The 26,720-nt window shown below is 40.7% G+C and overlaps 1 protein-coding gene across 1 annotated transcript in view; it reads right to left on the bottom strand.

Annotated features, from left to right (window-relative positions):
* Nucleotides 1–24,538, bottom strand: part of CTDP1 (CTD phosphatase subunit 1) — a 100,655-nt gene extending 76,117 nt beyond the window's left edge. The window contains exons 1-8 of the mRNA XM_048939068.1: nt 24,222–24,538; nt 14,589–14,672; nt 11,662–11,755; nt 10,105–10,233; nt 9,450–9,600; nt 4,537–4,627; nt 3,268–3,434; nt 1,036–2,118 (exon numbers count right to left, since the gene is read on the bottom strand). Coding sequence (XP_048795025.1) covers nt 1,036–2,118; nt 3,268–3,434; nt 4,537–4,627; nt 9,450–9,600; nt 10,105–10,233; nt 11,662–11,755; nt 14,589–14,629 — 1,756 coding nt within the window. The 5' untranslated portion in view covers nt 14,630–14,672; nt 24,222–24,538. The remainder of the gene's footprint in view (nt 1–1,035; nt 2,119–3,267; nt 3,435–4,536; nt 4,628–9,449; nt 9,601–10,104; nt 10,234–11,661; nt 11,756–14,588; nt 14,673–24,221) is intronic.
* Between the last annotated feature and the right edge of the window lie 2,182 nt (nt 24,539–26,720).

Raw genomic sequence — 26,720 nt, 5'->3', positions numbered from 1 at the left:
AGTCTGACACATCACATAATAGTTGCACACTACGTACAGCCATATTCAGGCACCACCTAGTGCAGGTCACACAGATGTATCTTCTTGCTGCAGTTTTGCTAAACAAAGTTTTGATAAAGCCTTCCTAAATAAAAAAACATTTTGTCACAAGAGCTCCATATGGAGATAACCAATATGAAGTAGGTTTACACTAACCTTGCAAAGACGCTCTGTTGTTTAGAATACTGTATCAAAAATAGCTTATTAGCATATCACATTATACTGATGATCATCTGTGCAGTTCTACTTTTAGATCCCATGTTTTTGATCACTAGATACTCAGATCCCGTGCAACTTCTAAGGTGAACAGTAAGGGATACTTTTGTGTCCTCCAGTGAGAGGACACAAAAATTTAGACTGGAAGCAAGCCATGGCCTTTTAGTTCCTCCAGTGAAGCTCACCAATGGCACTTCCATATCTATTAGAATAATGTAAAAATAGTTGGCTTCGTAAAATTATTAACAATGCATATTAATGCAAAGCTCTCATATCTGTTAATGACAAAAACATGCAGATTACAGGACTGACAGGATATCATCAGATTCCAGTCTCTTAAGATAACTTTTATTCTATACTAAATGAAACATAACCATTTCAGGTTAAATCTGAGAAATAGAGAAGGAAGTCATCACTACAGCATTAGAGCAAGATCACTAATATTTGTAACAGAGAAAAGTTCATAAAGCTTTTATTCAACATACATTAGAGTCAAAAACCTGGTATCATCAGCTCTTAACCAAGACGACATGAAATGCTACATAAGAGGTAATTTAGAGGGTCTCCCTTTCAACAAATCACAATCAAAAACCAGTAAAAAAAAAAGATGTTAAAGAATGTCTCACCCAACTCACAATTTAACATCAATTCTTTCATTTAAATCCTAATCCCTGTTGCATTAAAGTCTGTAGCTTATACAAAAACAGCCCACAGAAATGATTGAGTTGTCACAGAGAAAAAAGCTGATAGAAAACTTGACTTGTTTTTTTTTAAACCTACCTGTCCTTGCTGCAATGAGATGCGTTGCTTTGTCAGGATCATCAGCACTCAGTACCAGATTCTTAACAATTTTAGCTCCAAGTGCTGTAGCATGATAGTGTTCCCGTGTTTTTTCAATGGGGAAGTTCGTTGGGTAGAGTCCACTGAAGATAATGGTTACATCTGCCAACACTTTACTTTTCAGTTCTGGTACAATTTTTCTGATGTCTGGAATTTCCTCTATCTCCTTTTTCAAGTATTTATCATACTTGGTGTAATAATCAGTGTGAACCCGCACAAGGATCTCTTCGAGATGCATTAAATGGTCATCATCATCTGTATCATCCTCCTCCTCCTCTTCCTCCATACTCTGGTCTAAGGACTCACCCATTGTAATTCCAGACTGTTCGCTATTCTGAGACTCAGTTTCAGCTTCTTTCTTGTCTGCACACCCATTTCCCAGATCACAAACGCTCTCCTGTTCACTTTCTTCTTGAGCATCAGTATCAGTTTTGTCAAGAATATTTTCGCTCGGTAGAGATTGCGTCCCCTCAGAATGATTCACCTGACCATCTTTCTTCTCACTCACATCAGTGCAACTCCCTTGATGCGGATTTTCGTCCTGCAGAGGTTGTTTGGATTTCTTCCAGCTTCTCTTTTCCTCATTCTCACTATCTGATACAGAAGTAGATGACTTTCTGGTATCCAATCCACCTTCGCTCTCACTGTCACTAGACAGTTCAAAGTCCAAATCACTCGTTTTCTCTTGAGTTTGCTGTTTCTCTAACACCGTCCTATCAACTTGTTCAGAAGAAATCTGAGATTCTTTAGTACTTGACAAATTGTTAGTGACCTCACTGTCTGTTTTGTCATCAGTGCTGTCACTTAGAGAGTCCTGAGTATTAACTTTACCATGAGAGCTCAAATCACACGCAGGTGTTTCACTGCTTACAGAAGTGCTTCCATTTGCAGGGCACACGTCCTTTGTGGCTTTCTTGAGACCGTTGTTTTGTTCTTCTATACAGGTAGCATTCTTCACTTCATCGGCATCCTTTGCTAATGTCACTGCTGAATCCTGTGCCTCTGCCTTAGCAGAGTGGTTTACTAAGACACACAAAAGAAGGAAACAACATATACATGTTTTCTCAGTACGGAGAACTAAACTTTTCAAGGCTGCTGAGATATTTCAGGAGTCAACTGCTACTAGAATTAACACACTTCACCTTTCTAAAGAAGCTATGTAAGATTATTATGACTTATGATCAGTACAATTAAAAAGTAATTCATCAAATTTGCAAGCACAAAAAGGGCATATGTTGTAGCATGACTTTCATACTACATCTCAGAAGAAATTGAGCTACTGAAGAAAAAAAACCACTACACTTCACAAGGCCCTAACCCAGAACCTCAACAAGAATTCCCTCTATAAATTTCCATCACTTTTATAGATTTCCTAATTTTCATAAGCAAAATATCTGCATGTTTAGAATTCAAAAGAGATACATGTTTTAGCTAGACAAACATACTGCTCAAGGCTCATTTGAGATGTTGCTGGAACACAAGCAAGTGTAACAAACTCAGAACAGAAAAAGCTTTAGGATATGTCTTCATAAGATATCTGTAGACAGAGGGAGATAAATAAACTGTAGGTGTTCAAACAGTGCACTTAGATATTGATCAGGAATGAATAGGAATGAGTGACTAGGACGAAATCATAAGTCATCCTAATTTGTCCCACTTCTGAGTGCACGTCCCTGCTGCCCTGTACCTACAGATACCAGTCAAAAAAAAAGGACTCCACGTCCTATTTCAGCTTGAATGACATTATAACTGTTTCCATGTTGGATATTTCAAGCTTAATAAGGGGGAAAAATGCATCATATTAAGTAATAATAATACACACACAAAAAAACAAAACAAAAAACCCCTTGGCTGAACTAGAAAAAAGCAACACCATTTCTTATTGTATTGCCTTTCAAATACTTCCCCCCCACCCCCAAAGAATAACAGCAGCTCTTCAGCTGTATCAACCAAAACGCTACCACTAAAGCTCCGCTCCTGTCCAATGTCTCACCAAAAGGGAACTATTAAGAAACAGTCCAGCTTTACAGAGCTACTTCCACACGTGCTTCAAGAGCACTGTGTCAGCTGCAATAGCCTAAGATCACTCACCTGAGTGCCACAGTGATAGCACTGAAATAAACACAATCAATAGCATTTGAAAAATAAAACAAAAGAATGATGAATAATTACTTTTCTTCTTCATTTGAATTTCTCTTGATCCAGGAGGTGCATTAATATCACCTATCCCCTGAAAGTATACGTATTTCTTCACGGTTATCAAGTTGGGTGCAAACTTCCAGACATCCTCCCTGTCATCAATGATACAAACCATGGAATCCCCACATGGGAAGAGATCTCTAAGAAACAAAAGAGTTGAAAAAGTTAAAATGAATTCAGTTTAGCAACTGACACTATTGCTGAACTTTTTGTTTATTATAGGTATGTCTACAAGACGTGGACAAATTCACACACACAAAAAAGACAGCTATATTAAAATTACAAAATTTAGAATACAGTATTTAAACTAAAGTTAATTAAAAAGGGAAGGCCTGTTCTAAAATCCTCATCCCATAGACCAGAAGCAAGAACTACCAAGTTTCAGCAATAACGAAACATCACAAAGTTTGTCTAGTTTTCACATTTTACACTGATTAAAATAACAACACCACCACTTATAATCCACCTGGATTATAAGTAAGAAAAAGACATAAATACACTTTTAAAGAAAGTAGACTTATTCAAGCCAAGACAAAGCCAGCAGTATTAGTATTTATATCAACCAGTCAGTGCAGTAATCAAGACATATGCATATGAAAACACCAAGAAAAGAGAAAAGCTTCTCATCTGCTATGAGGATGAGGAGCACACAGTTATTTTTAATACAGCTTTATGAAAAACCAAAAATCCATTCTCTGCTCTCTGGAAAAAAAATAATAATAATAAAAAAAAATCCTTATCATATAATAGAGAATATCAGGATAAAATCTGAGGTTGGACTGGAGTATGAATTCAAAGAATATGAATTTCAAAAAAAAAAAAAGAAAGAAATAGCCCTCCACCACTGCACAACAGAAGCTTCCAACACGTACAGCACTTCTGAAAGCCTGAATGTTAAGTGTACATAACTGAACTAAGAATACTGAGGTATTCTACTATTCTTCAATGCAAGTCATTACACAAGGCCACAACAAAAAAAACTGAGATAAAGCTACTGCAAGAATACAAACTGTGAGAGAAAAATAACATCATTGGTTCACATCCTTGCTTTTCCATCACCACAGAACACAACCAGATGAAATGCTGCGATATCGAACATCTCAGTGTTACTGAGGCAGAGTTGATATTTAAGAGGCAGGTAAGGATTAAGAACGTGTTGACTACAGAGGAAGTACAATTTATCAAACTGACAGCATTGCCTCTTTGTCCTGTTTTGTTTAATGCAGATACTCACATACATACCTAAGATTCCCAGTTTTAGAAAATGGATCAATACATTCATCCCTTGATAATATTCGATGGGAAAAAAGCTTCTTTTCAGGATCCAAAAATCCTTTTGAAAGAAGAGAGTAGAAGATTAACACTTGAGACATGTGGTCCTTTTAGATGTTCCATATAATTCAGCTATTCTAATCTGTGCAACAGCAGTTTAACAAAGAGACAATTTTGAGATAAGAAATACTATAGGAGTTAAGGCTACGTACAGCAAATCAGATTTGTAAGGAATGCAGTGGGATTCATTTTAAAAAAAATCCATCTTGCTTTCCTTCAACACAGCAACAAATCTGATATCAAAACAACTAGATTTGTGACATCCAAACAGATCAGGCTGAAAAATACAGTGGTGATAGATGCACGTTCTTGCAACTTACATTTATATCTCTACAGGTGATTCTTTAACACTAAATGCTTTCCTCAGCTCATTATGCCTAGGGACTGCAAAGAAGTCTCACAAGAGTCGGCAACGTGCTGCAATACTTGAGCACAGCAGGCAGCTGATGGGACCATTCCAGCCGGAGCTCTTGCATTTGTAGGTTTTAAGTTTTACCTCTAACACTACTTCAGTACTTTCCCACAGAACGAGTGGGTCCTATGATTCACTGAAATATTTATGCTCAGTTGCAGTTACAAGTCTGACTGCACTCTTATAGGGGGAAAAACAAAAAAAAGGGAAAAAAGAAATAGGAGAAGCTGTGCTAGCTGACTTTAAAGCAAGACAAAATACCATCATTTAGGAAAATAGTGACTTTGGTGTACAAACACACATGCACATGCTTCTGAACCTATCCTCAGTAATGAAGTTGGTCTTCACGAACCGATGTCACAGCTACATAATTGCATGCTAACCTGAATCTGCAATCTCATCAAATTTGCTCAACTTCTCACTATTCATATGAATAACACAAAGCACTAAATACTTAGTGGTTTTGTTTTTTGTTAAGACTTTATTCTAGTTAAGTTGTGGCCATCTTCTAGACAGAAGAAGAGTTCAAAATGACTCCTGACTCTAAAGACCCACACTAATTTTCTTTCAAGGAGCTCAGACTTTTACAGAAGGAATGTTCTTTTTTTGTTTTTATCCATGGGGAAAAAAAAATCCAGCTCCCAGGCATATGTTCAGTTGGGTCTTCTAAAACAGAGGGTACAAATAAAAAAAATAATAAAAACATCAGTAGTCGCTTCTACAGTGTTGATGTGTATGTATTACTGTGTAATTGGAATAACTTAAAACCCATAAAAGCAAGAAAATTCCGAGTTAAGGACAGAGGTTCAACCTTAACTCACCCGGCTATGCTTAAGAATTGCTGCAAATCGTAGCATCATCCCCTGTAGTGAGACCCTTGCAGTACCTAGGCATAATGAATTGAGAGAATTAGCTACAGAGATTTATTGCTGTACACACAGATACTTTGACAAACTACATAAGCTGTCACACAAGTTGCTCTTTTTCCAAACCAGCATCTCTTCTACTAATGACCCGAACTCTACAGAGGGACTCTACAGTGCATTGGACTGTACTGCTTATATGGCAAAACCCATTTAGTTGCACTGCTGTCTATCTAGAACTGTTCAGAAAAGAGTAAATTAAATTGAAACAGCCCAAACACATAAGTCCTGACTGTTAGGGATTACCCATGAAGTGGTGTTCCAGAGCTATTCCAGGGACCTTTAATGAAAATTCTACTATTTCTTTTTTTTCTTTTTCCTCTCCTAATAATTCACTGACAATACAGAAAAGATTGTTAACCAGTGATGCTCCAGAGTTGGGCCTTCCAGAACGAATGTATCTGAATAGCAGTAAGATAAAACAGTACTGGCCTTGTAAAGAACTTCTTTATATGATTCATTATTTGCTTGATGTCGCTTACCAAATAAATTCAAAGTAATAAACACAATCTTAATTTTGTTAGGTTTCAGGGAAAAATCACTAATTCATACATCATTTGAGACTGGAAAAGCTAATCTAAGTCTAGCCCAATCACCCACCTACCACCAATGCTGCCCACTGAACCACGTTCCTTAGCAGCACATTAACATGTTCCTTGAAAACCTCTAGGGGTGGTGACTCCTCCACCACCCAGGGCAGCTCGTTCCAGTGCCTGATCACTTTTTCACAAAGTTTTTCCTAATATCCAACCCAATCTTCCCTGGTGCAACTTGAGGCCATTCCCTCTAGTCCTATCACGAGTTACATGGCAGAAGAGGCTGAACCCCTCCCTGGCTTGCCACAACCTCCCCCTCATACAGATCAACACTAGAGATACTAAAGAAGACAGGCACCAATACCAACCCTTGGGAAACACCATCCGTGACTGACTGCCAGCTGGATATAACTCCATTCATTAGGTACCAACTGGACAAAATAATAATGAAGAAAAATACTACAAACTCTTCTAGATTAGAAACCCCAAAACTATTTCATTAGCATACAAGAAACACCTGTGCGAGTGTGCCAAATTAGGAATGGGTTAGTGATAAATGACTTGAGCAGGTAGAAACCATATCTGCAAATATCAGCTAAGTCCACCCAGCAGGTAACAGTCATCTACTTTCCAACTGAGGGAAAAGCACTCCAGGATGTGGAAGCAGCAGCTCAAAGTCCCACGGATTTCATACAAAGAAAATAATATAGGATGTATATGGAGAAGCTGAGAAAGCATAGAGGAATCTCACAAAAAGATTCCTGGCATTTTATTAGAAGTCCTTTCCTTATGTAACGTGGGATAACGGTTAAAAACAAACACGCACCCCATCTATTGCTTCCTGTGAGAAATGCCTTAACCGATACTGCCCCCAGGTGGTGTGTGTATGCAATAACACATCGCCACAGCACCTTGCTCATCGGAGGGCAGCACGGCCTTAAGGTCGACCAACATTCTTCTACTCTCCAAACCAACGTGTTTCAGCAGAAACTACCATCATCATTGAAAAATCCTCTCCTGTTTTGAATGATTTGATGAGATTAGACAGACGCAGGTAACATACAGAAGCCTGGAAATGTCTGAAAGCAGCAATACATGAATTTGCTCATTTTGTGGCTAACTTCTCTATGGAACAGATGGAACAGCTCAAGTATGACAACCACAGAGATGTTTGCCACACTGTAAGCATCAGTCTGTGACAGCATGGGGACTGCAGGGTGATCCAAATTTTACTCAGAGATGAAAATAAGCAAAAACAGAACCACGTTCAGATAAGAGCAATCACCATTATTAGCTACCTCTACAGCTCCTCCTTCTCCCTTGCTCAGAAGGGTATTTGCTTCTGGGCTATACTTAGGCTATAGCAGAAGGCTATAACTTCTGACTTTATTTGGTATTCATCTTCAGAGCTTAGGCCAAGGAAAAGTTTTGGCACAAAATCCAACTCAAGAAGGTAGGCCACCCACTTCCCTTATGTCAGGTATCCAGATGCAGTATGTAAGTACTCAGTATACAAGAAGTTCTGTTTTGCTAAAGGAAATAACCACACTCTAAGGAAGAGAGCGGGGTAAAATAACAAAAAAAGCACTGCACGTTAGCAGTACAGAGCATGTACTCCAATAGTGAGACTGACAAAGCCTTAGGAAGAACTTCAAACAGTGCTGTCAATACTGAATAATGTGGACATTTGGACATGTCTCTCCTGTAATTTATTTTGAGGGGATGACAAATAGCTGTCACTTTTCAAATAACAGAAATATCTTGTCATTACAAGTATTCCCTATGGCATATTAAACACGCATACAGCCCTCAGTTTATACAATTCCTTATGAGAACTATGACAGATAACTAGAATAGTTCTGCTTTGAAATCTTCCTTTCTTGATAAGAAATAGTTGCTTTTCATTGATACCATTTATCAAGGCAATCACAGCAACATGACAAAAAAGTGAAAGGCAACGAGGGTGAATGGGGTAAGCTAGGTAACATGGAAGAGCAGCAAACACAGTTTGACGCGTGGAGACACAGCCTGAACATTCTTAATGACACTGTATTACACTTACAGGCTATTAATAGAGGGAAATCTGAAGTAAAAATGCTGAATGCTGTTCTGTCAAGGAATGCTATGGAATGGAGTAAAAGCTTTTTTTTTCCCCAATTAAAAAAAATAGTTTAAAATGATCACATCCCTACCATTCATTACCTTAACTTGTGATGGAATCAGGTGGGTTCACTTTTAAGCATGTAGGAACAATACACATTTCACACAATGACCCACACCACAGCCTGCTACTGCTAAAAGCTTTAGAATTTCAATGCTGATTTTACAGTTACAAGGAGAAAACATTTACAAGTTTTTGAGAATAATGCATTAAAATACTGTCAGATCTGTGCTTTTCTCTCTAGAAAGTAGGTATCAGGACACAACACAGAACACAGAATTGCTTTTAATTTATATAGCAGACCAACTTCCTCAGGTGAAGGCAAACAGTAAATTTCCTCCACAGGAGATCCACACTGTGGATTTTCATAGATAAAGATCTAAAGCAGCAGTTCCACCTAGAGCTATCTGTCTACCTACCTATTTATCTAGATCTTTTAGATGTTGCAGATCACTGTTAGAGCTCATCTGTGTGATTTCTTAGTTAAATAGGAAGGCAATAGTTGCCATGCCACAATCTGATCCCTTAACTTTTCAGGGAAGCAAAAAACAAAAAACAGTATCACCACCACGCATCAGATATGAGAAAAAAGGGACTGCTGCTAAAATTACGGGCCATACACACGGCAGCACCTAAATTCTAAGATGAGAATTCTGCTTACAGGAGCATACATGAGTTATTTTGTGCGAAACTAAAGAACAAATAGTTGAAAACAATCACCAAAAGAAAATAAGTCATGTGAGTATGAAGTCAGATTACTGAGCCATTGCTAAACATAATACACTACTCACCTGCAATTGTATGTGCATAAAGTCTGCTGCCAAATGTGAAAACATGCAGCTCATACAGCTTGGCAATTTTTTCCAGGAATTCCTTACAGTGAGGACGCAAACGAGTGTGCAGCATAGGCTCACCTCGACCTAATTGAAAATGAAATATGCCCTGGAAGAAAAAGCATGTTTTATGTTACCAAACTGCCAAACAGTAATGCCAGCATTCAAAAAGTACCCTCTCCCATCACTTCCACTATTTTAATTCATACAAGTAGGCTAAAACAAGTTTTTGCCACAAAGATTATGTGGAGGAAAAAGAACATCTCCTAACCACGTATTCAGTCTGTGAGCTGTAGAGGAAGAAAGGCTCACATTAAAAATAACCACCTGAGTATTTTTTTGCTCAAAGTAACTGGAACATAAAAATGAAAAGAAACACAAATGAGGAAAAGTTATCACTTTAAACAGAGATGGGAGAAAAAGGAGTATTTCACAGAACATGTTCCTCACATTTTTTATTATTCTTCAGTTAGTTTTATCTATTTAACCACACAGTGTTTTTATTATTATTGCTCTTGTTATTTTTAATTTTGTTTTAGAAGAGCCATCATTTAATATTCTTAGAAATATTTCTGTCATGACTCTGGTTTGGAATTTAACACCAAGCACATACCTTATTAGACATCTGCTGGCAGTGCTGTTCTGTAGTATGGATCAATGTCTGATCCAAATCTACCATAAGCACTAGTTTCCGATTTCTGTGTAGTCGTTGTTGATCTTCTCTTCCCAGCTGTTCAGCTTGCTGTAACAAAGCATTCATAGAGTAAGCTTAGTTTACAATAAATGAACTAGGGTTACTGGCCTCCTTATATTGTGAACCTGAGAAGAAATGCTGCTATAAACTAGCTGCAAAGGCATTAACACATAGTAACACTGTCCAGATGGCAGCCATGTCAGCAACTTTTCCTACAGAAAAGCAATATATATCCCTAATGTCTATGCTGATCTATGTGACAGGAGCAACTTATGATCTATGAACTCAGAACAACATTCATCTACATACATAACAAACATCCACCTAATCATTTGAAGACCAGAACTGAGTTCTGAGGTACACAAATAAGTTCATCAGTAGTTCTGAAAATCCGACTACTACGTTCAGCAATTTCATATCATTTAAATATAATACAGTTGACAACATTGCTGAATATTAAATTAAAGCTGCTAATGACAGAAGCCATCATAACTCTCGATGTAGCCTAAAGAACAAATCATCAGACACATTTGGATTATTTAGCTCTATGCAGCTCTATTATGAACCCTATGCAAAACATTCTTGTTCCTGTAATTTGAGCTGAAGTCTGCTTCTTTTCTGTGTATTTGTAACCATTCAAAGCATTGTGCTCACGTTAGCCACTTGTAATGGTAAGCTGCAGTACCACCAGACAGTAACCTAGAAGTAAAGTAGAATATTCTGAAGAAGCAGGGGTCAAACACAAACTGCCCTTTGAAACACTCCTCTGCAATGAGGATGGTTTCTAGCTGCTTTCTACTCCACACTTCTTCTCACTGGCATGTTTTGAGGAGTTACAAAAAAAAACCAAAAAACAAAGAGAGCAAGCATCAACAAAGTAAAGAAATAAAAGTAAACCATGAATTTGCTACGAAAGATTAATAGGATATTTATTTTTAAAATAATCATGCCTTTTTCTCTAAATAATCTAAATGTTGAACAAGCACATTTTGATAATTCATCTAAGTGGAACCTCTGAAAAGGTAAGGAAGTAAATTTAAGATGGAGGTAAGATGTAAAGAACGTGTCTTGACTACATCTCTTAGGCCCAATTTCGGGGCTCCTGACTGACCATGGTGAAGCTAGGTTTCACATACACTGCAAACACACAATAGTAACAACTGAACTTTTGACAAGCTGTCAGTTTTCTGACACACAAACACTTAAGTAACGTATTTCCTATGTACTATCACACAAGCATCTATTCTCAGCACACAGGCCCAAAAGAAATACTATAAAAGCTGATACAATCAATCTGCATAAGCATAAACACAAAAGCCTCTAGGCTACTGATGTTCATCATCAAACGTCCCCTTACACTTTATGTAAGAATGTTGAAGAAAATTATTAATTATATAATTAATAAGCTATAATTCAACTTTTCAGCTGTTAACCTAAAATGAAGGTTATGAACATGGAAAGAAGAATTATACTTACCTCAGAGCTCACTTTCAGTTCTGGGACACTATGAACCATAGACACAGTTGCTGTGGATAATGGTACATTCTGTTTTCCATTCTTGCTTCGAATCCTAACCACAAAGAGAAAAGAGGCATCAGAAGAGAGCAAAAGTGAAGTGAATTAAAAGTTGAGCAGTAAAGCCTGCAGTACTGAAGCAGTCACGTTCAGAACACTGAATGATTAAGAGCAGTTTTGCCTCATCCGTAATTTCAGGTTATTGTTAATGCAAGTTACTGAACAAAATGTACAAATGTACCAAAGAAGTTCTCCATGTAAACCTTGCAGAAGAATTCATTGTAATTAGTGGTTCTGTACAGCCATATATAAAGACACCAAGGTGAAGAAAGCATCTACACATTGATCAATGTGATGAGTTATAAGTTGTTAGCTACCAAACCATTCACCCTTAGAACTTACTTTCCCTTTTTGCAAACGCTCAGCACACAATTACCTACTCTTGCAAGCTGGACTATGAAACAAATCTATGCAAACCATATACAAAGTTACTCTGTGTGTAGCAGATCAACTTATACCTGACTGCTGCTTCAAAAGAAGAGCCACAGATCACCTTGAGTTGGTGCCTCTATTTATGTATGCACATACTATACACATGCACTCAAAATCATGTAAGAGGATAAGTGTGATGAGTACATCTACACACAAGCATGTACAAGTACGAAGTTCCTTAAAACAGACCAACCAACTCCACACTGTTTCAGCATTCCTAGCTTACAGCAAACAAATTTGTTGTGAACAACCATTTTTTAAGACTTATTTCTGACTCATCAACATTAGAAAAATCACTGTACAAATTCAGTGCTGCGTGACACACACATCTATTGATTCTTTTATGTACCTCTCTCCAATCAAGGACGAAGTTTTGTATCTACAGCCAAAGTTAAACTTCACCCAGTTTTCATTTCATGAGAACGCAGCACCAAGTAATTTACACAAGTTCCCAAGAAAAAAGAGTATTCTTCACCTGTGCTGGGGCCTTTAAGCAGTGACAAAGAAACAGTCACATACAGACACATTTCTACAGTACTGCAGCATTTGGAAGCACTACCTGAATCCAGGGAAGAGAGAGATATCACTTGGTCCACTCAAACAAGCAAAGAAATTGTGTAATGGAAAGGATGCACTGCTGGTTAACTGTCTGTACTGGTTAACTAGCAGGCTGCTGGTGAACTGTCTGTACTGGTTTCTCTTCAAGCAAAAAAAAAAGCAACGATGCTTTTAAACTGCCTTGTGATGTAGGCTCAGATCTAATGCCTCATTCCAAAGGTGTAAGAAATTCTGTGTAAAATAAAGATGCTCTCTGATGCAGACTATATTGAGAAAACTGAATACACCAAAAAAACCCAAATTTGTACAGATTTTCATGAAATAATAGCAACATTTAGACATTACTATATTTCAGCCTTAATTCAAGCATTCCTTCAGGGCAGGAAAAGTCTTATTTGCTATTATCCTAACTTCATGTTAGGTTTGCTTTGTGCCAAGTACTTGTCTATAAAATATCAACAATCAAGCTTTCATTTAAAGTTACATCCTATCACTATCTGGGCTACATAATCTCTAAGACTTCCAATATTCAGTGTGTTTATTCTGGTTTATGGTATACTGCTCAAAAATAATCCCTAATAATGACAATGAATTAAAAGGAAACCCCAGTATTTCCTTCCAAAGGGAATGAGCACTCAATGTTCATTTATAAAATCCGGTCTACCATTCAGTTCATTTTTGAAAACAGATGCTGACTTAGTAATTTGCATAAGAAACATTCTCTGTACCAACTGTACAAGCAATGAGAGAACAAAGGAGAAGAAAATCAAATTTTGAACTTGCTTTTTTGGCCTAAGGCTTAAATTCCCTTAGTTCCACAGCAGAGTATTTCATAAAAAATTGAAAACAATTCTAAAGCCTTAAGTTAAAAGCACTAAAGATAAGCTAGCTGCCATTCAGACACACTGCAAATGAAGAAAGGTGACATGAATTATACTGATCCTTTCCCACAGTTATTTACACCTGCACAGATGAAATTCTCATGTTTATGTCATGGTCAACACAACTTCTGCCTCTCAGCTCCCCTGTTACAGACATACAAAAAGCAAAGGACACACAACAAGGATGATTTACACCTTTACATTTACACTCTTGACGTTTTCTCCCTAAGATAGTAAGCTTCCCTACATTCATCTTCACCAAAAGAGAGAAAATACGCAGTTGACAGAGTTGTAGATGTGCACCACAGCTGTACCTCAAGTACCACGTGGCCTCTTATTGGCTTGCATTCCAAGTTATGAATCTCTGTAATAGTTACAAGTCAATATAGTTCCAAACAATGCATCTGTGACCACAGCAACGTAGAAATAGGTCATGTATTTGAAAATCTGCTTCAGGTTAACAAAACAAGTGCCTTGTGTAAACAGTGCATTACAGCAGCCTGCAACAATGGCACAGCCCTTGCCAGTTTCTTTGAACACTGACTTTATCCATGAGAAACACCAGTTTTTGCCTATGAATACCAACTTCTCACTTCAGAAATACACTTCTTAATATAATGACACTACTAATGATGTGACTGTGAAACAACATGCTCAGGTCACTCAATTTAAAGCAAGAATTTCACTAGATAGTCCAAACTTTTTTTTTTTTCCTTTTTAAAAAGAGTGCTTTATGCTGAAATTTGAAAATTAAGTTGCCCTGTCTATGCTGGGCAGTGTGAATACTGTCCTCTCTCCCTACTAGTTACTACTCCAACTTCACAGGTGTACTTACAGATATGATTCACAACTACCAAGGATCAGAACATAGAAGCAAAGCAGATGACAGAAGGAAGAGTGTGAATTCCTAATCACAAGCAAGGATAAGCTCAAAAGAAAGCGAGCTGTAATACTTACTGAGTCAAGTCCTGGCCACATTCTGCACACAAACCTTTCATAACCACCGGATGGCTACATCCTTCCAGTCTCACCAAGACACCCCTGGAAAAGAGATACAAGCATCCAATTTATTGCATGTTAATTTCAGATACCTAGATTACTGATTGAAAACTGAAAGCCAGATATGTGCTTTTGGCCTCAGCGCAGGAAAAAAGGGACAGAAGCCTTCTTTGTACAGAAACAGGTTATACTCAGCTAGATATAACTGCCCATTTATGTACTACTGAAAATCAAATACATAAATGTTTCTATACTGATTTCATCCTGGTTTGTGATTTTCTTGTGCCATGGAAGAACATGAATTATTTCAGTCTTTTCACAGAAGTGTTTTGCTCTGCTTCTGTTACTCTCTCAAGTACTTGAACAGTCACTACAAGACACTCCTCCCATTTCCTTCAACAGAGTTTAAAAGAAGTCCTAAGGATTAAGCATAACAGTCACATTTAGTTCAGATACCACAAAGCTTCTCCAACTGCATGACCACTGCTGTTGCATCCCTCTAATTTTTCAAAAACACAGAACAAGGAAAAAAAAAGCCAGTTCTATAACCAACTTCTGAGTGAAAGTGTCTTCTCTTTGGTTTCAAATGTGCATTGCAGCAAGACAGCAGCACCATGAAAGAAACCTTCATCTTTGTTCACATCTCTCGCTCATAAATTTAAGTACTGTGCATTTGAAAGTTCCAACAATTCTCCTTTCCAACAACACATGCAATGGCTTGCTTCCACTGTGCTGCAAGTCTCCTAGTGACCAGGAGACTGACAACTGCTAACAAAACTGCAGTTGTTGCACATGCTGGGTTTTTTCCCCCCCATCTGTGGGAACTAGATTCAGATCAGGTGTACTTAAATAAAAGCTTTCATATGCCATCCTGCTGCTAGTGTTTTCATTTACAAAAGGGCAGATCAGATCCTTCCACACGGGGGCCCATCATCTGCTTGGCAATTGTATCTTGTCTTCCTCTGCAACCATTTTGGACCACTGTTTTTCAAATAGTGTATATATTTCATAGAACACAAGCAGTCAGTGGATCTTCACAAGAAGGCAAAAGAGTGATCCTTCACTATAGGCAACTTTTTTTTTATTGCTTACTCAGCTCTCCTCTCATCTCCCCAAATACACGCTCCATCATTTCACTCACCCTCCCTTCTCCTCACTTTTACAAACAGGTTTGCCTTGCTCTCCTTTACCTTGGTTCATCTCTGAACTTCCTTCTTCATCTGCCTTACTCAGGCTCCTGGCTCACACTAAGGAGCAAGCCAGAACTGCTCAACTTTATCTACACTGTATTCAGTGCACGAACCCGAGGTTACACAGACACTGGAACAGTCCAAGAAAACCCTTCAGAATCAACTAAAGACTCAGAAACGTGCATGAAGGTTTACAATGACCAACTATATTGTAACTGAGTGCCCATTTAATTGTTTTCAATAGCCTGGTGGTCACTTCATGAAACCTTGGAAAGCAGAAGCATCTTCAGGCATTCTCTACCTTGCATCTGACCTAACATCATCAAGGGGCTGGTATATCCTGAGCTAAGGTGTGATATAAATTAGGACATGCAAAAGTTTCTGTTCATGTTAAACTTATGATCTCAGAGGAAGGATTCTTATTAAAAAAAATTGGGACTTCTAAATTACTCATAGATACTTTTTCCTAAGCATCACCTCCCTAACTTGTCACATACTCAACGACACCACTAATAACCAGTTTTGTTCTTGCACATGTAAACACGACCAGAACATCTAATTTTCTGATGCTCACTAGAGTTCAAAGCACCTGACAGCAATCTAAGCCAAAGGACAGAGAAAGAACTCTGGAGCACCAGCGAACTTGTCAGCACTGTACAACCAAGCTGAGCAAACTTCCAAGCACAGCTGCCAGGATCTGAAGCAGACTTCTCCCAGAGGAAAACAAACGCAAACCAACAACATATACTAACTGCTGAAAGAAGGCCTGAGCTCTACTCAACCACATTGAAACACTTCACCCACTTACGTTTTAGCACGTATTGTAAATGTACATTAAAAAGTAGATTTGCTACAAGCATACTGTGGAACTCAAAGTGGCTTTTGTGAATCTCAGATCCGGAAACATTCCCTTTACTGTTTAGCTGCTGATTCTCAAAATATAAGAGCCAAGATCCAAGTCGACTATCAGACATAAGCACTCTGAACAGAAGTCTGCAAATCTGTCTTAAATGGCTGCACACACCAAAGAGCTTTGGGTTTCTGCTTCTTTTATCGTCCAGCTCATGTCAGAAACCTGCTAAAAGAAAAGAGCAGCTCCCTACTCCACTTCTGCAGGAGAAATTAATCCCCTCTACATTCAAATACATTCTATTGCTGGCAGTATCAGCAGCACCTTACTTTTTCCTCAGAGAACTTCTTCATGAACCACTTGGTGATAAGCAGAATCCACGAGCTCATTAAGCAATAATACTCAAAGGAAAACTGTCAGAGAAAACACAGTCCCCTTCCAAAAAGCCCTTTTCCAGATCTGCAGAGCTGAGACAGTTAGCGAGCAAACCAGGCACTGGGGAGAGCAACTGGGCTGTGAATGGCACATGTTTTATGTGTGATAGGGTGAGAGGGGCTAGGTGACTCCAATAGCACCCAGATAACTGAAGGATTGCAACAAGGCACCAATATGGACTGTGCACACTATTACATATATAGACACACACATATAAACACATCTATACAAAGACTGAAGTGATTCTGTGAAATAAGGAAACTCACTCTAGGATCTTATTCACATTCTTCCCAGGTGTGTTTGTAAATCAGAAACAGACACTAAATGTGCAACAGCAACAACATGTTATTTGTGTTGCAATAACCATGGTCAGGGACAAACATTTACTAATGGCATCAGGATGCAAAGGACAGCCCTGAGGCCATCACTGCTCTCACAGCACTTCCAAACTTATCCATCTTGTCTATTTCTAAAATAAGCCTTTTAAAAGTACCTGTTTTCTCACGCTGCTGATTGAAAAAGCGTGGTGGAAGGAAAGCTTTCATGAAATTTGATATCAGCATTTTGCTCTCATTAACAGAGGAAGTCAATGCCAGTACTAATCCTAAGGCCTGGTCATTAGTGTTAACTCAAAAACATGCCAAGTCCGTAATGAATGCAACCATGGCTATACTTCTAGGTAGGTTAATTTCAACGGGAAAGTCAGAATAGAAGGTTGTCTCATCTGTGATCCAATTTGCCACATCTCAGTTGCAACAGTTCACTGAAGCAAGGCGACTACAAACAAAAAACACCCTCCTAAAGTTTTTTTGTTCTTTTTATATCAGCCTTTCCAGCATAATCACACATTTCCAGCAATGAAAAACAAAGGCAGCAAGGCCACTGAGGGGAAAAGATGACAGTGTTGCAAGCATTTATAGAAAATGGCTAGTAGCCATGGAGGATGCAGGCAGCATCAGCAACTCACCCCACAGAACAGCCTCCTTACAGTAGGGAGGGGTCACTGCCATTAGCATTTACCTTGCCTTTTTGTTCAGTGCTAGCTGAACACCTCCATGCCAGGGAAATCAAGTCATGGCTCTGCCTTGATAGTCCTTTTAATTGTCTTAATAGTCTTTTCAAAGGAACCAAGCAATACCACAGTACTTATAGTGTGATTCGTCAGATGTACAAATGGAAAAACTGACTGCTCGTATGCCATAAAGCTACTGCCTCCTGCTTGCATGTCACTTACATAAATGAAGAGCCCAAAAAATTGTGCATTCCTCAGATCAGTTTGGGATAAAGAAATACCACAACAGTCATAAACAACCCCCAAGTTGTCACAGTTGTCACTTAAAGCTGCTGACCTCAATTTGACACCGTATGACTTAACAATGAACAGCACAAGATGCAAAATTGCACTACTACAGCAAAATAAGGTTCCTACAAACTAAAAGCCTCTGCCCCTACCAGTTTTGCAGCATGCTCAAGAGATTATCATCAAGTAATTGTCAATAGGTAAAAATGAAAACATGCTAGGTTCATGATTATTAACACCCAGCACAGTTGAATCATCCAACCAATCTCCACCACATAGTTGTGCACAGTATTTTAGCTGTCATTTGACAAGATTGGCAAACAAGCAAAATCTCATTCAACTTGAAGCCTGCTTCTGCAGGTTAATTTACCCACAATTTTTGCAAAAGTGATGTTTTTAACTTACACCAGAGCACCACTTTGTGGTGTGCGGCTGCAGCGTTTAGAACCACCTCAAAGGGCCCTAGAGCCCAACTTACTGTAACAACCAACCACAGCTTCTGTTATATGGGACTCTAGTTTCATAGCACGAATTTTTCAAAGCCCTAATCACCTTGAAGGTGAAGGATCGCCATGAAGGATTAATTCCTTAGATATTTAACCATGAAATTAAAAAACAACAAAACTCCCAAAAATATCTGCCAGGAAGCAGGCAGAGTCCTTGAATAACTCCTGAAAAATACCATGGATGAGAAGTACAGTTTTCTTGAACCACAGACTGACAGACTTTCACGTCAGTTACCCAGCAACATTAAGTCACAGATGAACTGCTGCAAAGCCAAGCAGTAAGGGCTCGGGCTTACCCATCCCTTCAGATTCTTTTGAGGCACATTCCTTCTCAAGCTCTCCACTCCTCTAGGTAAAGGCACACTGGGCAGCCTGGTCAGGTGGTTGGTGACCCTGCACATAGCAGGGGGTTGAAACTAGATGATCATAGTGGTTCAACTCAGGCCATTCTGTGACTCTATGATATTGCACCAACACAGCAGATTTCTTACAATCCCTCCAACTCTGCGTTTGTCAATAAAGACTGTTACGTTATCTTCCAACTTCTGGCCACTTTCTCCATTCAGAGATCACGTTTAAGCTATGTTCCCTCCATCCACTAGAAGTAACCTACACAGCATACTGCAGAGTTTTATGCTGTATCGTATGCAGTGGAAAAATTCCTTCTGGATGTAAGCAACTCCAGTGAATGACATCTTGTACAAATCAACCAGCATCAGCCCAGACACCCTAAATCTGTTCTTTCAGCACCATCAGATGACTAAAGTAAAAGTCTCTTCCCATTGTGCTGGAACGTATCCACAATGACAGCACAAAACAGCCCCATGAGCTATCTCACTGCTGGCCCACGGGATTCCACATGTGCTGACAAAATCCTTGAGCTCAAGTAAGATAACCAGCTTACAGCAAAAGCTCTGACAAGGGGAAATACACCAGTTTGGGAGAAATTCGGTAAGCATAAAAGCAATTCATCACTAAAGACAATTACACAATATGTAGTAAGGGAGATATGCAACCTCATTACTGTTATTTCTTGATTTCACCTTATAATTTAAACCCTACAACACCTACAACCACTTTGATCTGACCAAAATGCCAGCTACTGCTGAAATTATGTGCTCCCTTTCCCACACCGCCTTCCTATTGAGGCAACCAGGCCAGATGAAGGTATTGGTCAGTCCAGATTATTTAGCAGAAGGTTGGGTGGGAAGGATGAAAAGCAGGAGATCAGGCCAGCTTCAGCTACACGGCTTCCAGCACCCAGATAGGTGAAAGCTGGAGGCATATTCCTTCCAGCCAGCTCTCCCGTAAGTTGGAAGCAATCACAAAACCCAGATGCAGGGAAGCCTCACTGAAGACAAAGACACACACAAGGCTTCTACAACCACACTACACTGCCTCGCCTCTCTATCAGTGACTTCTGAACTTGACGTCTGATTGCAACCAAACCCTGCTGAGCAGGCTGATTCATTCCCCCTGACAACGAAAATCCTGGAAGTTTGGGGAAAACAAATGGTCACGTAAAGAACAGAGAACTCAATCCTCTCACAGGGTACCTTCCACATGGCTACCTGTAACAGGTGCTTTTAGGTGCCAGAGAACTAGGAAGAGAAGAAGAAAGCAATGAAGGAATGAAAATCAGTTGGAGCTTGAACCCTTTTCAATATGAAATTCAAACACCCGACAGATACATTAAAAGCAGCTTTCTTAGCATCAGCACTCAGAATATGAAGGGGAAAAAACAAGCACAGGAAACAGGCTGGAAAGATGGATACCATCACTTATAAAAACAGAATGCATCCAAATATAAAAAGGAAGTAGGTAAGAGATACAGTAAATAGGGATTTCTAGGTATTATTTAACATTCCTCAGTATTTGGCAACTTCTGCAGACTCTAAGAAGCTCATTAAATATTCGACAGGACACTGTGAAAACATCTGTGTTTAAGTGAAACAGCAAGTTGTTTTTTTCAGTATTTTACTACAACAGTCACCACTTCAAAACCTGTAACTGATCAGTGCTTCATTCCTCCCCAAGACTCCAAGATGAAAGGTACTGAGGTCCAGCTTAAACGTCTGCCTCATCTTGGGTGGTAAATGAACCCTGAGGCTTTGTGACAATAGATAAACAAACGGTGATATTGTAGATAAAAACCAACCAAGTAACAACACAGTCTACAGTGTTAGAGAACACACACCCATCTCTTAGAAAATAAGCTCTGACTGGAATCCAGACACATTAAGACTTTGATTACAACTCCCAGCTATTTTATGCTCTGTAAAAGAATTCAAGTTTTAGCTACTACAGCTATTTAAGACAGAAAGGTATTTAACCTAAACGTACAGGGAATCAATCTTTTGGAAGATTCTGCGTGAACAATGCAAGAGAATTTCAGCAGTTGATCCCATCATTAGAACCCCAAAGAGGACAACTTAATCCTAGAAACACTTCATGTAAACATTCACATAAAACAAAATATTGTCCCAGTCCAGAATCCTAACACACCAGTCACAGCTTCGAAACAATTAACTCTGATGACTAACTAGCATTAATTATACACAGAGCAGCGCGGCAGTTCATGAAATTTTACTTGTTGCTTCTGCCACCCATGAAAATTTTGCTTTGTTAACATCAAAGACCTTCCATCACCTGCTTGCTGTCATCCCTGCTATTTACAGTCCTAGCAGGTTATACTCAGTCAGCCCTGGCTCGGTATTTGATTGCCCACGTATGCCAGCATAAGCAACATCCACCTCCTGCCTGCCCCAGGCTGCAGTCTTCACCCCAGCCACCCCCTCCCTGCAGCCCTCTGCACACCAATCCAGCAGGCTGCAGCAAGGGATGGGTACTGCTGAAGAATCAAGAAGCAGCTTCCTCCTGTAGCATCCAGGTGAGTCATTTCAGCAGCTTCTGCCAGTGCAATACACACCAAGGCCTTCAGGGAAGGCCATACAGAATGAAGGGGAGGATTGCTAAAGCCACGGCCTATGCCAAGAAGTAGGAAATGAAGCTACAAGAAAACTGAGTGCTGCACGTGGCATGTTATTTTCATACCCTGGAAGATTTTTATCTGAGCCCATATGTGATTAAAACAAAAAATACAACCAACCACGAGCAGGCATTAGAAACACATCTTAACAGAAAACATTATTGTAATAAAGTTAGCCAAAATTACAATGTAGAAACTTACAGCAAGTCACATTATTTATCCTCAAAAAATATTTAAGCAATTTACATTCTCATGTTCTAAGTAAAAAGATTTGAACTAGAACTAGTGTGCCTACAGTGTTCATGTGACTGGCAAATATTTGCACATATCTTCAGTTTACAAAGAATTAGGGGTTAAACTGACCAAGCCCACTTTTCTCAAAGCAGCAAATGGCACCTAGGATCCTGGATAGCTTGGATTGGGAATGGGAAAAGAGACAAGTGAACCCTCTGGAGACAATGAAAAAGTTTCAGCTGTGTTACTACGTTACCTACAGCAGCTATTACTATATTTTAGTCAACTACTATTACCTGCAACTACTACATATAGCCAACTACTTTCATGTGCAAATATTGCTTATAGATGGTGAAATGTTTTTACTTCCATTCCACAAAATGGGAAGCTACAGGCAAGAGATAAAATGCTTGCTAACATATCTTATACGTTAGCAAACACATGCAGTTATGTCTGCAAATGCTGACCAGCCCCACTCCCTTCACGTCATGCTTTTTCTACCTCTTCATTTGAATTTTTCTTCTACATTTACCCAAACACACTACAGCGTGTAAGAAACCATGCTGAAAATTCAGAACTCCAGAACAGTTCAGCAAAGGTCAGTACTAACAACTAACTGTTGTCAGTTTAAGACAAGTATTTTCAGAAGTTAGGGACAACAGTAATAAAAAACAGTATTCATTTTCTGTTTCAAAGCAAGCGCTTGCTTATTATAATCAAGTGAATCAAAATTAAACAAATCAACACAAGAACTGCCTAATAATTGGTGCATTCAAGTCCAAAGTTCTTACCACATAAAGCTGAACCTGAAATGCTGCTATACCACAGCCAGTATATTTTTAATTCACATTGGGTTTCATTTTTTCCCCTCAACTTCTTAGTTAAAAATACAAGACAACACAAAACTTCACCTCTCAGTCCACACAGTGCTATCAAGACGAATTTCATCTCACATACACTATTTTAAAATTTTAGTGTGCTATTTTTACACACGTTTTTATTCTATTTTATTCCTAGCATTTGTGGCAGGTTGCTCTGAACCAGACACCAGGAGATCGTTCACCTTATACCAGATGTAGCAGCTGAATGCTGATGTAGCGTAACAGAACAACACAATCTTATCTCAGAAAGAATAATGCTTTCTGTAGCAGGAAAAATACAGCTTCATGTCCTCTGCATTATCTTCTATCACCAATAAAATTGTTTTTTTCCCGAATCTTTGAGAGCATCGCTTTACACAGATGTTGCCTACGTGCTGGTGATTTTTCAATCAAGAAAGTTTAGGCCCAGCTGCACCCACCCAGCAACCAAGAGAGCTGCAATAAAAGAAAATAACTTCTTGTCCTAAAACAGAGGAAGTAGAGGGTTTCGATGGTTTCCTGTCAAGAAAAAAGAAACTGCTTGAAGTTTAGGGTAGCAAGCTCTTAGCCCAGTTCAACCTAGAAATCTGAGAGGCCGTATCTAGCTGTTGGCATTTAGGATATTAAAAGTTGACCAATACGCAATCTTACAAAGACAGAGCCATAGTTAAACTAGAAAGCCTCTCTCGTTTAACCCCCTGCCCTTCTTAAAGTTTGAATTACAGCATTTGGTTGATACTTGTGAAGCTTTACACACTGAGACACACATAAGGTTAACAGCATTTAGGCTCCTGATGGTATCTGCACCGTGCCCAGCAACAGTTTGCTGCAGCACTTTGCTAGTCACATCTTTCTCATCAAGCAGTAACTTGTCCCGGTGGTGTCAGAGTTTTATGCTGCCTTACGGCCGAGCCGCCAAACTCAAGCACGCTATTTCTGGGTAGGTTTGAAGCTCAGAGCCGCTTTCACGGCACCCCGCAGCGAAGACGTGCGGCTCTCGCGCGCGGAGTCGGCACAGAACGGCTCCGTTTGGAACACCGGGTTCGAAACAACGCGGCGCGTCCCGAGCTCCCACAGGTGCCTCGACACAGGACTCCGAGAGCCCGCCAGCACCGGGCGGAAGAAGCCCCGCTTTACGCCGCGGACGAGGCGGCACAGCTCCCGACAAACACCTGCAGCCCGCGGCTCCCGCCGGCACCGCCCCGCTCCGAGGCGCCGCGCACTCACCCGGGCGCGATGACCTGTCCGGGCCGCGCACACAGCTCCCGCACGACGCCGGGCCGTTCCGCCTTCAGCTTGCGCTCGGTGCCGGAGCGCTGGGGCCGGGGGCCGGCGCCGGAACCCTGCGAGGCCGCGGCGGGACGCGGGGCGGGCGGCAGCGGGGCGCAGAGCGCCAGCACCGACCCGATCTGCACCGCAGCCCCCACCGACACCTTCCACTCCAGCAACCGCAGCGGCCGCGGGCCCGGCGCCCGGATCTCCGCGATCGGCCCCGCGGAGCCCTCCGCCGCGCTCCCCGCCGCCCCTCTCGGCCGGTCCCTCCATCCCGCCGGGGCGGGTCGCTATGGCGACACCCGCGCCGCCGCCGGCCTGGCAGTGGGCCGCGGCCTGCCGCTGCGGGGCACGGGGCGCCACAACAGCCGCCGCCACCGGTGCCGACCCCACTGCGCAGGCGCGACACACCGCGCGCCCGGCCGGGCTTAAAGGCACAGCCGCGCGGCTCCGCGGGAGCGAGAACGGGGGAAGAGGAGGGGGCGGGGAGAGCCAACGCCACGCCCCGTCCCCGCTTCAAAGACGTTTCCGGGTCGGCGAGCGCCCTCTCGCGGTCTGGCTGCCTATCCGCGCCACCGCTGCCGCTGAGGGGCGGGCTGCGCGAGCGGGGCGGGCTGGGGTTGCGGTTCTACTTTAGGGTCGGACGCTGCTGTGAACCTGACAAGACGGCGGCGCTGTGAGGATAATATTGTCAGTAGTGACCAGATAGACGGAAGTTCTGGAATTAAAGTTCCCGTGTGTCTTTTATCAGCTCCTCACCCACACGCATAACGACACACTGTGGGATAACGTGTTTTCTACACTTCTCTCATGCAGGAGAGCTGACAGGAGCGGCTTTTTGGGATGCTTTGAGGTAACAGAATCAGAGAATCACTAAGGTTGGAAACGACCTACAAAATCATTCAGTCCAACTGACCGCCTATCACCAATAGTTCTCACTAAACCCTGTCCCTCAACTCGATACCTAAATGTTCCTTGAATGCATGTGATGTGATGGAAGAGGCTGCTGACTGTATCGTCCTCCACTCATTTGTTACAGAGATTGGAAGGTCTTTATAAATGAGATGAGATAATTTTTAATGTTGATGTGCGTGCTGTAAAGTTGCGTCATTAGAGGTGAGCTGTTTTCCTTCTGCCTTACTGTTCCTTCCTTTACAACACTAGGCAATTCTTACTATAGGATGACTGGTAGCGTCCCTCTATAATCAATGTTGTTACTTCCTAATATAAAACAAAAATTATCAGCACTGAAGAAACATATCCACATCATATATGTGTACATGTCATACATAAAAACTGAATTTTACATCACCAGTGGATGGCAGTGAGGCCAGTAGACTTGATGTAGCTCACCCAGTAGCTCCACCAGCAAGTTCTGGTTTGCAGCATTTCCTCTCACTTCTTGTCTGGCCAAGGCTTTTAGCTCGAATCCAAGCTTCTTCCTTTTGGGGTGGATTATTAATGTTCTGCTCCAGTGTGAGCAGGCCAAGGACAGCCTGACGGCAGCACTCCCATTAAGGAGTGCAAAGAAAAGGAGAGATCCTCGAAGAGCAGGAGAATTGATGAGGAACTTCCCTTTTGCTAAAACCTTTGTAGACCTCTTAGTCCAGAAAATCCCTATAATGCCAAGTGTGTTAATCATGATGGTTCAAGACCGAAACAGTAGTTGAGGTGGGAAAGGGTCTTTGGAGATCATTAATCCTGCTCCTCTAGCTCAAAGCAGGAAGACTGGCAGGGTGCTCAGGGGCACGTCCAGATGGATTTTGAGAATCTCCGAGGATGGAGACTCCACAGCCACTCTGGGATACTTTTTCCAATGTTCAATCACCCTGGCAGTGAAAAAAGCTGTACATCTGTCTGTGTTCATTGCCTCTTGTCTTGGCAGAGGGCACCACTGACATGAATCTGCCTTTGTTTACCAATCTCTCTCTTCACCCATAAACACAACCTCGATGATCCCTCTGGAATCTTCTGCACGTTGAGCAGTCTCAGCTCTCTCAACCTCTTCTGATGTGACAGATGCTCCAAACCTTTTAACAAATACTGTTTATGGCCTTTGCAGCAGGTGCTCCAGCATGTCTATGTCAGTAGACATACTCTTGTACCAGCACACTGTGTCTGATGGGGCATAAGAGGATGTTTACCTCCCTTAATCTGTTGGCAGTGGTCTTCCTAATGCAGTCCAAGATGCTGTTGCCTCTTTTGCTGCAAAAGCACATTTGCTGGTACACGGTCAGCTTGGTGTCTACCAGGTCACCAGCGCCTTTACTGCAGAACTGCTTTAAGGAGCTTTAAAGAGCTGCCTGTCCCAGTTCCAGCCTTGGGTCAGGACTTGGCATTTCCTTTTCTTGAACTTCCTTATCTTGAATGTAATGAAGTTCCTGCCTGCTGATTTTTTCAGTTTGTCAAAATCCCATGGACTGCCACGCAGTATTCAACTATCTGGCCTCCCAC

The sequence above is a fragment of the Lagopus muta genome, chromosome 3, assembly GCF_023343835.1.
Source record: "Lagopus muta isolate bLagMut1 chromosome 3, bLagMut1 primary, whole genome shotgun sequence".
Taxonomy (NCBI): domain Eukaryota; kingdom Metazoa; phylum Chordata; class Aves; order Galliformes; family Phasianidae; genus Lagopus; species Lagopus muta.
Note: the sequence above shows the minus strand (reverse complement) of the source record. Positions and strands in the feature narration are given on the sequence as shown.